At 36.7% G+C, this 12,557-nt stretch overlaps 1 protein-coding gene across 9 annotated transcripts in view; it reads right to left on the bottom strand.

Moving 5' to 3' along the window:
- Nucleotides 1–12,557, bottom strand: part of IBTK (inhibitor of Bruton tyrosine kinase) — a 186,699-nt gene that overhangs the window by 24,436 nt on the left and 149,706 nt on the right. For all 9 annotated transcript variants that reach the window (XM_081250730.1, XM_081250729.1, XM_081250734.1 and 6 more), the window contains 6 exons: nucleotides 11,101–11,222; nucleotides 8,967–9,079; nucleotides 4,863–5,011; nucleotides 3,293–3,456; nucleotides 2,016–2,108; nucleotides 1,323–1,466 (listed from right to left, as the gene is read on the bottom strand). In XM_081250730.1, coding sequence (XP_081106856.1) covers nucleotides 1,323–1,466; nucleotides 2,016–2,108; nucleotides 3,293–3,456; nucleotides 4,863–5,011; nucleotides 8,967–9,079; nucleotides 11,101–11,222 — 785 coding nt within the window. The remainder of the gene's footprint in view (nucleotides 1–1,322; nucleotides 1,467–2,015; nucleotides 2,109–3,292; nucleotides 3,457–4,862; nucleotides 5,012–8,966; nucleotides 9,080–11,100; nucleotides 11,223–12,557) is intronic.

The raw sequence follows: 12,557 nt of genomic DNA, 5'->3' as shown, positions 1-12,557 counted from the left end.
AGAACAGTGCCTTTCATGTAGAGAAGGTGCACAACAAATACCAATGAATAAAACATTCTACTTGGGCTTCCCTGGTGGCGCAGTGGTTAAGAATCTGCCTGCCAATGCAGGGGACACAGGTTCGAGCCCTGGTCCAGGAAGATCCCACATGCCGCGGAGCAACTAAGCCCGTGAGCCACAACTACTGAGCCTCCACAACGGGAGAGGCCACGACAGTGAGAGGCCTGCGCTCCGCAACAGTGAGAGGCCTCCGCACCGCGATGAAGAGTGGCCCCCGCTCGCTGCAACTGGAGAAAGCCCTCGCACAGAAACGAAGACCCAAAACAGCCAAAAATTAAAAAAAAAAAAAAATTCTACTAAACCCATTCCCTCAAGTTTTACTCTCTTTTCTTTTTCACTTGGGTTTTCTCACCTCTTGTTTTCTTTTTCTGTGATCATGTTTTAGATTTACTAGTAGGTCTGATATTTAGTCCTATTGGTGGCAATCAAAATGAAATGAGTTGCCACTCTCTTCAAAACAATTTACATTTTAATGGGAAAAATATTCCCTCTTACAAATAGAAAAAAGTGGCATTAGAAGTAATGAAGGGATTCCCCCAAACCAAGAGTAGTCTCTAATACCCTCTTCAACGCTTGTGAGAACAACAAGGTTCTACTGATCTTTCCTGCCCTTCATACTATCCATGTATTTTTTCTCCTAAAATTGATTTCCAATTATTATGATATTAGTTACCAAAAAAAGGGAGGATGGGAGGGGAGCAGAAGTACAACCTATTTTTCATATGTCAAAATTGCTATCTGACCTCTTTGGAGATTATTCCTATTAATGTTGCATTATGGGTAAATTCTAATTGAGAAAAGTTATATAACACAATGTTAAGTAAACAGCCCTGCTTAAAAGTGACAATGACACGCTATGATTATAAAAAGTTAAAGATATTCATGATGCATACAAGGAATATACAAAGAAATTAGGGTGCTAAAAGAAAGCTGTTTGCTTTTATCAAACTTCTCTATGATATACATTTTTTATAAAAAATGAAAAAATAAGAATGTTCCCTTAAACTGTCTTAGCAATAAACATTAAAATACCAAGAAGAAATTTTATCTACACATATGAAAAAAATTCAAAAATCATGATGCACTTCTCAAAACAAACAAAAAAATAAAGTATTTCCCAAGGTCCAATTTTTAACTTGAAAGCAAAGAGGGGATGAATGAAATATTTGAAAAGACAGGAAGGAAAAAAAGAAAACACCCAAAGCCAAGAACCACCTTAAAAGCTAATGTACAAAGCTTATTTTAATAAAATTAGAGCATACCATGCATTCGTTGGTTTGGGGGTTTTTGAAGGAGCACTCAAAGCTGTTTCCATGCTATTCATTCCTGAATTATTATCTTTGGTAGTCATTGCAATCATTTTTCGTTGCTTCTGAGACAGTTTAACTCCATGAGAAATCATTTTTCTAGAAATTAAGTTAAATTAAACCGATCAGTTTCACCGCTTCTGAGAAACTTTAATTCCATAAGAAATAATTTTGCTAGAAATTAAACCAATTAACATTAATTTCTGCTCAACAAAGGTTACTGGTAATTATATTGCTCTGTGTTTATCTGATGGGATTTTACTATTACTAGATCAAAATGACCACAAGTTTCAACAGTGGCAATATATGTAATTAGTTTATACTATCAAGAATCAAGTAATAGCTACATGGGAGCCCTCCTAATACACTTGCATCACACTTGTAACATAAACAGATCATTTTAGAGGAGGCAAATTTCTGACATGTAATACTGTATTCACAAGAGCTAGACTATCAACCCAACTCAGTCTTCAGCATATATTTAAGAAATAATGTTATGGAGGCCAAATTACCTAGAAAAGAGCTTACAACTAACTTTAACATCAAATGCAGAAAAATAATAGGAAAGGTCCAGTAGGTCTTTCCAGTTCTTTAGGGCAGAACTATAACACAACATGGTCTTTCCTTTTACATGATTTTGTAACCAACCCCAAATTTGTCTTTGGTGTAGCTCCACATTTTTGTCTACTTTCTTCTATTTGCATGATGGTTCTGAGATCCATAACAGGAGGGCTTACAGGACTAAAAGACATATAAAAGTTACTTTACAACCCATTCATTTATTCATGAAGTCCAGCACCCAAACATTACTGAAACTGTAAATTATATATAACATCATTAATGAGAGGATAATTTAGGTCTATTTTGTCAGCTGTGGCCAACTTCAAAAAGGATATTTTGAATGAAAGCTACTTTTATATATACATACATAATAATAAAATGCATTGAAAGTCATAATGTTAAGAGATACATGTTTAATAAAATAGTCTAACATTAGTGATTAGAAGATGCTTCCAGGTGTTCCCACAAATATGTTTACTTAGGAAAAAAGGTGTCTACTTTCTGAACTATCTTTAGATCATGAAGCAGCATAAACCGGGACATCATCATCTTTATTCCAACTGTGCAAAATACAGCATATTTCAAAATAATTACACAAATGGCCCAGATGACAATATAATTGGTAAGTCAATTAATAGTCTTAGCCTATTATAAACCATACTAGGTAAAAAAGATGAAGCATAAGCTCAATTAGCTCTTTGAAAGAATACTGTATGTTAATTGTACTTATTCCTTCAGTTTTAAAAACTGACTTTTCTAAGTAAAAAAATATGGATAGAATATAGGTTAAAACTACAGCATAACATTAAATGAATAGCCTCTGAAAATTAATTGTAACAACACATTTTGTGAGATCTTAAATACACTTTAATGTGCAAAAAAAAAAGATATAGTAAGCCTACAAATGACAAAATGGTCTTCGTGAGTGGGAGTTTTTACTAATATACACTATCCATTAAAAAAGAAAAAGAAGCTGATATCAAGTCACTGTGTGTGTGTGTGGGGGGCGGGTCAGAGTGTGTGTGTGTGTGTGTGTGTGTGTGTGTGCGCGTGTGTGTGTGTGTGTGTGTGAGAGAGAGAGAGAGAGAGAGAGAGAGAGAGAGAGAGAGACACAGAGTATTTTACTAAGTATTCCCTGATGACACTGCAAAGGCAACTAAATTCTGTCTGGAAAAAAGAGCCTATTTTAGCTGGTTAGTAATTTGTATGCACTTTAGCTGGTAATTTGTATGCATTTAGGTAATTTTCTGTATATTAGAAATTTATATTAATTTTTAAAATGTACTTCATTAAAAAGTTTCACTTGACTAAAAATAAATGATATTTCTCAGACTAACAAGTACAGAACAAAATAAAAATCCTACCTGAAAGAGCCAGAAACCCAACTGGAAGAGCTTGTAGTATCAATTCTGTTACTGGGAATGGGCTGTGGAGCAGATATTTTAAGTACTGGTGATTTTTCCCATGGTTTTAAGTCTTCCCTAAAATGTGTAGGAGGTGTACCATTAACATAGGATTTAATTTTCCCCTGGAGGTAAAAAAAAAAAAAGAAAAAAAAAAGTTAAAAAGTGAGTAATAGCAGGTACCCCTAGCACAGTAGCTAACACATAGTTGGTACTCAGTAAATACTGGTTAAACTATATTAAAGAGTAAAACCTTACAACAATAATTATCTAGTATTTTCAATTCAGTTCTTCTACAGTTTAGTATCTTGATCAATTCTCAAACCATATCAGTGGCTATAACCCAATTATTAAGAGCTTTGGGAATAATTTTTAGGGACATAAGTTTGCATATCAAGTTCTTATTTACCTGAGCATTAAACAGAAATGTTAATAAATATAAGTTGTTCAAATAAGATATGAAGCAGTAACTTTAAAATTAACATCCATGACTTTAACATGAAACAAAATGAAGGCCTGATATAAATGTCATACAATTCACTCTGAATATAATTAAAGGACTCTGAATACAATTAAAGCCAAATAATATTGACACTTCAAAAGGGCCCCTAAAACTATTGCTATTACAATAGGTCAAGGAAGTTACTGAAATCACTGCCAGGATAGATTCTTCTACTATTGCCAAACATTCACAGTATGCCTTCAACCTTCTTTTAAACCTCAACTGTCTTCCAGGCCAACCTAAGTGTAATATGAATTTCCCCCAAACTTCTACCTTACATAAAAAACTTTTTATGATAAAACTTTGTTTTCCATCAATCCTTGAGGCCTAGAAGACTCTTAAGAAAGGGTCGATGTTCTGCTGTCCCACAAATCTCTAGATGTTCTAATATATCTTGTGGATGTACAGAGGTTAGAAAAACATTACTCTATATCCAGTAAGTTTCACACTCTCCTTCCCTGTAGATTAACAACTACAGAATTAAATGTTAAGAGATGTCTGAAACATGGCCTCCCCCAGAGTTGACCAGCCTAGGAATTCAGCAGCTTAGTGTCAATTATGCTAGACTAGGAGAAGAACTCCATTCCAGATTGCATTGCTCCAGTTCACACCGCGGCAGAAAGACACTAAACAGATTTTGGTATTAGGCTTACTTTCAAAATCATTTTCCTATGACAATTTTTAGCTGGTGTTAACTGACATTTCACAAAATATATTTCAAGTAATTTAGCTATGAATATATATTTCAATATGCCTATACAGTATTGCTATACTTTACATCAACATTACTTTTATTGCAGAAAGATTAGAAATACAACATCATAAAGGGCTCAAAACTGCAATTAAAATCTTTAAAACTAGAAATATTAGGCAAATTTGAGAAAACTAACACTACATATATTATGTCATTAATTGTATTTTCTTATAAACCAGCCAGAAGAGTGTTTTAAAGTTAGAGTAAAAATAAAACTAAACTGTCTATAAGACTAAAATTTGAAGAAAATAGTGCATTAATAAACAAAGACAAACCTCAATCTTATCTGAATGAAATCCTGTTGTGAAATCAGGAGACTGTAAATCTCTAGGACTACCCACTCCTGCATAGCTTCCTTCAGAGTCTGATGTCAACAGTTCTGGAAGAGATTCCACAGAATTGGTCTTACCAGACTTTAGTAATCCTAAAAGGTAAAAAATTTTTCATATTTAAACACATATACAGTAGACATATAGGTATTACATTTAATGAACCAAATAGAACTAAAAGCGTCCATTTATCCAGATTTAGTAACATTTAAATTATAGTCACTGTACTAAAGTCTTAATAATTGAAGCCAACTGAAGAAAGAAATCAGTTGAGGTGAAAAACTGAAATGGAGAATTTTAAAACAACAGTTTTATTCATTTTAATTACACACCAATTAAGCAATAAACCTGAGGAAGATAGTTATTTGGTACCTAATTTAAAAAGTGACTCAGAACATTTTTCCCCCATAAAGATTAGACAGCAAGACAAAATTAATAAACTCTAGACTCCTCCCCTTTTCTTTTCTCATCTGTCTCTGCACCTATGCAAAGGGGGATTAGTCCCAGTCTGTGTGGGAGAAGCATTATAACCTTTCTGCCACTCATCTAAGCCAGCAGACTGTCCAGGTAGCAGAGGCTTTGCTGAAGCCTACTGTGGCCTGTTTGAGGGTTTTCCCTTCTGCAAAATATCTGTGAATTGAGAGCTATTTTCAATTAGCTTATCACCTAAAGCATAAGTTGTTATGAAATGTACATACCATTTGTTCTCTTAGGCAAGCTAAATACCTGTCTCCCTGCTACAGTCTGGTTTCCTGGCTCATTAGCAAATCAGTCATTTCAAGTATAAACAGAGTAAAAAAAAAAAAAACAAACTTTTGCTTAGGTTCATGTGTTTATTTCCACATATTTAAAATGTAGTACAATCTAAACAAAGTGGCAAAATAAATACATTATAAAACATATCTCATAAGTTCAGTAAGTGTTGTTTTCTTTAAATGTAAATCACTGTGGGCTTCCCTGGTGGTGCAGTGGTTAAGAATCCGCCTGCCAATGCAGGGGACACGAGTTCAATCCCTGGTCTGGGAAGATCCCACATGCTGTGGAGCAACTAAGCCCGTGTGCCACAACTACTGAGCCTGTGCTCTAGAGCCCGCGAGCCACAACTTCTTAAGCCCAGGCGCCTAGAACCCGTGCTCTGCAACAAGAGAAGCCATCGCAGTGAGAAGCCAGCGCACTTCAAGGAAGAGTAGCCCCCGCTCACCGTAACTAGAGAAAGCCTGTGCGTGGCAACGAAGACCCACCGCAGCCAAAAATAAATAAATTAAAAAAAAAAAAAAAAGTAAATCACTGACAAGATATGTGCCTTTTTTGTTGTTATTGCTAAAATATAATTTGGAATAACATTCAAACTTTTCTCCCCCACAATGTTTTAAATATTTTTAAGAGTAGCATATTTTTATATAAGAGAGTATATTTAATACTGGGATGCTCCCAAACGTCAATTAGAAACAAATCTAATAAATAAAGAAGACGATTAAAGTGGCCAACAATTATCTTTGATAAAAAAACATTTTCACAGAATGACTTCTAACTTTAAGGATCAATACAAACAAACGTTAAGCCTTCATACAACTGTCCTTGATGAAATTAGCTTCATACTCAGATTTTCTCCCAGAATAGGTTACTTTGGCCCCCAGTTAAATTTAACCTTTCAATCATTTTTTGCTTTGGCCACAGAAGGAATAGTGTAGCAGGAAGAATACCGAACAGGAATCAAGAAAATAAATTCTACCTCTGGCTGCTACGACCTGAAATCACTTCAAAGTTTTCTGAGCTTGTTTCCTCAAGTTTAAAGGAAGGGGTGTAAATTAATTCATTATTAAGGTCTCTTCCAGCTCTGAAATGCTAAGACTCTTAACACATGTGCTATCAATAACATTCTTTAAAACAAACCAAATATCTGCTTTTTCCATCAATCTTTTAGGTATTTGGAAAATCACTAGCTCCACGACTGTCTATCCATTTATTCATCCTGCCATCAATCCACCTATGCCGCCTTCTAAGGACTACAGGTAATTCATATAACACAGAGGATGCAAAATCACAAAATTTAAACTTTAAAAAGGTCCTAGGGGGCTTCCCTGGTGGCACAGTGGTTGAGAGTCCGCCTGCCAATGCAGGGGACATGACGGGTTTGTGCCCTGGTTCGGGAAGATCCCACATGCCGCGGAGCGGCTGGGCCCGTGAGCCATGGCCGCTGAGCCTGCGCGTCCGGAGCCTGTGCTCCGCAACGGGAGAGGCCACAACAGTGAGAGGCCCGCGTACCGCAAAAAAAAAAAAAAAAAAAAGGTCCTAAAATAGGAATCAGGATATGCAGCAAATGAGAAAGACCTATAGACCTATCTTCAGTACTTCATCAATCAATTTAGGTATATTAGCTTTCTTTTTTAATATCTCGTGTGTTATCTAAAATGAGTATTCTTCACGTTATTTATTTATCAAACATGTCAAATACCTCATTTGTACTTTTCAAAGTTGCCTGTATAAGGCTGACTGACCGTGAAAACACTGCTGATAGAAACTGCACCAGTTTGTGTTACGTCTATAGACACACCAACTATTTCGGAAAGCAATGCTGTGCTGCCATTCCCTTTTGGTTACACTTCAAATTTTTATCTAAAGAAACTGTTAAAATTTAGGTTATTTAATCTGGATCTAATCAGATGGATCCAGAATGTGGGACAGTCTACAATACCACTGGCCTCAACTTCTGAAAACAAAACAATACAAAACAAAACAAAACAGAAAGGTGTGGTGGTGCTGTTCTACTTAAGAGACTAAAAAGACATTAATAAGCAAAGACAGTGTCAACCCTGATACGACATTAGATTTTTTTTTCTTAATGTTAAAACAGAAAAGGCTATAAAAACATGTTTGGACAATTAGGGAAATCTGAGCACAGACTACAGCTCTAGATAATATTAATGTTAATTGTCTTTCAATGGGATAACGGTATTGTGGTTGTATAGAATAAGGGTTGTATCTCCCTTATGCTTAGGAGATTCATATTAACCTTGGGGGGAAAATGTCATGTCTACAGCTTAGTTCCAAGTGGATCAGGTTAAAAAAACAAGTGTGCGTGTAGAATGTTTGGAGGATGAGGGAACAGAGCATGCAAGACAAAGCCTGCAAGAAAAAGCAGATGTGGTAAGAGGTTAACAAGAGATCTGGATAATGGGTACACAGGTGTGCATGGTATTTTTCTTTCACCTTTTTAGTAACTTAAAAGATTTTCAAAGTTAAAAACTGGGGAAAAAAGTTTTAGAAAAACTATATAACCTTACTTTCAAACAGGCTCACATAATGCCTAGATATAAAATGTGTTGTATTTTACTACTGGATTATAACCTCCTTAACACGCATGAATGGAATCCCATGTGGCATCTCACTAGAAGCACTCATATATATGAACTGAATGCACGTGTTAATAGTATCTCTGTCATGTTTTGCCCACCTCTAACCCTCTATGCCTCTAGACAGAGTGGTCTTTCTAAAAACATAAACCTTATCCAATCACACCCTGCCTTAAAAAATCCATCAATAGCTAACTGTAGCCTTCAGATTAAAGTCCAAATTCCTTAGTTTGGCATATAACACCCTCCAAAATCTGACCCTCTCCAACCTATCTCCTATCTGCACCTACCCGATATGGCTGAGCTATGCACAACAAACGTGCAGTCTTTCTACTTCCTCCAGGCTTGAAACACACTGCCCCATTCTCTTAGCATGTCAATCTGCCTCCTTTTCTTGGCTAAATCTCTTCACTCTTCAAGATCCAGCTCAGGTATCACTTTCCTCTAACAGATGTGCCCTGATCTTCTCAGACTAGTTTGGGTGCCCCTTCTGTGATCACAGAGCAAACGTCAATCACAGTACTTATCACAATACATTATCATTTTCTGTGGCCTCCCTAAGACAAGGACTATTTTCTATTTCTGTAGCCCCAGCAGATGGCATAATAGTATTTAATACATGTTAAATGAATTAGATAAGGAACAGAGACATGAAAGATTAGATCAGAAAATATACCCTAAAATATTTTCCACTAACCTGTAGATGGTGGACTCTGAATAATATCTGAAAGGTTATAACCTCCAGAACTATCTGACCGCCTACGTGGCTTCTTTTTTGCTTTCGTTTTTGTCTTCTTGAACACACTTTCCCTAGGAAAAAAAGCAAACATAAAAGTCATTTAAAAAAAATTAAGTTACAGGGCTTCCCTTGTGGCACAGTGGTTAAGAATCCACCTGCCAATGCAGGGGACACGGGTTCGATCCCTGGTCCGGGAAGATCCCACATGCCGCAGAGCAACTAAGCTCGTGCACCACAACTACTGAGCCTGTGCTCTAGAGCCCGTGAGCCACAACTACTGAGCCGGCACGCCTAGAGCCCGTGCTCTGCAACGAGAAGCCACTGCAATGAGAAGCCCGAGCACCACAACGAAGAGTAGCCCCCACTCACTGCAACTAGAGAAAGCCCGCATGCAGCAACAAAGACCCAACGCAGCCAAAACTAAATAAATTAAATAAATTTTTAAAAAAATTAAGTTACAGATGAAACAGGAGAAGAACTATGCATTTTGAGCAACGGAATACAGCATTTTGGTCAAACAGAAAACACAAAAGAATACATATGTTCTAGTCCCATTCATCTAAGTGGCCCAGAGCAAGTTACTCAATTCCACCAAACTTCAGTGTGATACTATCACTTGTTCTAACCCTAGCATTTCTGTGAAAGTTAGAAACAAGATGGTAAATAAGAAGATACTTTGAAAAGTAAAATACTGTACATGTTCACACACAAGCTATTATAATCTATGACCTGGAACTAGAAATACTTGGTGATAATTTTTAAAGTATTTCAGGGGCTGCTTAATTCCTTGAATTATTATTAATCAGGAAAGAGAAAATAATATTATCTATGAGGACTACAACAGTCTTATTTCACCTAAAAATTATAGATCTTATTATATAATTCATCCACAGTAACACAGGTCAGCTGTGAATACTATTATTCTGTGAAGGATAATGTATTTATGTCAATGTTAATCATTTTATTATAATTTTTAATGTAATAACACATCATACATCCAAGTCAGATATTTATAAACCTCAAGTATTCCAATGGAAACCACCAAACTCTAGAAAAGAGGTTAAAAAATTTTTCTGGAACCAAGAGCAGCTTTTCAGTGAGCTACAATTATACTCATACATATATATACACTCACACATGTATGTAGCAAATGACTTGAACATCCGAAGGTTTTATTTTAACAGGTCATTTACCAAGCAGAAGGAAAGTAATTCTATAACCAGCTGATAAATTAGCCTAAAATGCAGACTGGAAATTCTAAGCAGGACTTATTAAATGGTCAACAGTGGGACTGTGTAGAACCTGGGATATTTTATTGAAGGACTCCCAAATGCCAGTCACTGTGGGTCATATCTCTTGAACGAGTAGGGTTCTCTACAGAGAGGGATCTAGAAGAATGGCTAATGAACTCCCCTTGGTTCACCCTCTCTAGAAGGCAAATCTCTCGTCTTCTGCCAAGATGGAGGAGGGGCAATCAATCACTTGGTTCAGGAATACATCAATGCTCTTTGAAAAATTCTCAAAAAAAAAAATGCTCTTTTCCAAATCCAACCACTTACACTGGTCTTCATAAACCTAGTACCTGTAATTCTTAAGCCTTTCCAGAATTCTGTTTTAGTTTTTTCTGTTCTAAGTCATTACTGCTCGGCAACCACTTTCCAACTTCCAAAACCGTTAACATCTCCTGACTGCCATTTACTCCTTTCCTGTTCTCTTTGCTCTAGCGCAATATGACTTTCTAATTTCTTTACTATAATCTCAGCAGGGTTTGGAAAGGTAGTTAAGATAACTGCACTTATTCGACCCAACATACTTAACCAGAAGGCTACATTCCTTTTATTCGACCCAACATACTTAACCAGAAGGCTACATTCCTTTTGTGTTTATACTTAACTTTGTTATATCTGCAAATATTAATTATGCATTTACTTTGTATTATATCAAGGCTAAAAATGAACATAAATACCTATTTTTTATGTTAGGTTTCTCAATTTTTCTTTCCATATTAATATAAAAGTGCCAACAGTGTCCAAGACTGGGGATGGGGGAAGGAGAAAAGGAAGGGAAAAAAACAAAACAAAACAGAGCTTACGAATAATTTTGTTCCATATTTATTTCTTCTTTCAAAAAGATATCTCCATCTTCTACATCCAAATAGCTAATGTCTGGTCCATCTTGGTATGGTGTAATGATTCTTCTATCCATTGCTGGAATCTATAGAAAAAAAGATATCACTTTTTAAATATAAATACAAAATTTGTAGAGGAAAGACATCAGCTACCTTTCTGTCTCCCCTTCAATCTACAACCAGTAAAACATCCAGAGCTCAACAAAGTTGCCTCTGCCCAACACACTAGGACACCAGAGAATTCCACACATTTGTACATCTAAAGGTGGGTAGGCTGGAACACATACAGGAGAGAGGCAGAACAGATCAAAGAGTGGAGTCTGTGCCTGCAATCCTGGGCCTCTAACCATGGTAGCTGAGCCCACAGCTTCAGGGAACCCAGTACCAGCATGTGAGGTGGTACACTTACAACTCTGGCATCCTGAATGGAGGGGTGCTCACAACCACAGGTAGCTTGGTAGCAGTGGAAGTGGGCCCTGGAACCCAGCCGCCATCCCCCACCATCAACAGTGGCGGAAGCCCACGAACCTTATACAATATCAGACACAGTACAGGCACCTGTGCAACCCTGGCTCCCAACACTCCCATGATCCTCCTCCCCCCACGCAAAGACTGTTACTTAAAGAACCCCACAAACTGGGGAAGAGCCCAACATTCCGATGATGACAGGAGCTCTGGCAGAAGAAAGGCAGTAAGGACCTGGGAGGCACAAGAAGCAATAATGAAGGCACAGAAGCACACCTCTTACAGAGCCGGTGGAGGCTGGAAAGTGCCAACTAGCAAATATAATCAGAGCCAGCTCAGGTAAGAGAAAACAAACCTGTGTTATAGTGCCACCTACTGGAAAGCAAAAGAAAGGACTCTATAACTTCTAACCTGTCATTAACTTCAAATGCACCTGCAGAGGAACAATTTAATTCAAGTACCACATACAACCACAGTAACACTCAACCACAAAAAGAAAACAACAGTTCTCCAGAAACCAAACTAAGTCACAGAATATTTCAATCTAACTGATAGAGAATTCAAAATAGCTGTCATGAAGGAACTCAATAAGCTATAAGAAGTCAGAAAGGCGGTTTAATGAGCTCAGGAATAAAATTAATGAACAGAAGAAATACTTTACCAAAGAGACTGAAACTCTAAAAAAGAACCAAACAAACGCTGGAGTTGAAGAACTCAATAAATGAGATGAAGAATGAATTAGAAAGAAATGGAAATAGAGCAGATCATATGGAGGAGAGAATTAGCAAGCTCAAAGGTAGAAATCTTGAAATGATACAAGTAGAAGAGAAACAGAATATTTAAAAAGTGAGGAAATTTCACAAGACCTATCCAACTCATTTAGGAAGGAAAATATTAGGGTAATGAGTAACCCAGAAGGAGAAGAGAGGGAGAAGGCAAAAGAGAGTTTATTTAAA

Source organism: Mesoplodon bidens, assembly GCF_964165515.1.
Source record: "Mesoplodon bidens genome assembly, chromosome: 12".
NCBI lineage: Eukaryota > Metazoa > Chordata > Mammalia > Artiodactyla > Ziphiidae > Mesoplodon > Mesoplodon bidens.
This window is presented reverse-complemented; position numbering and strand designations above follow the sequence as displayed.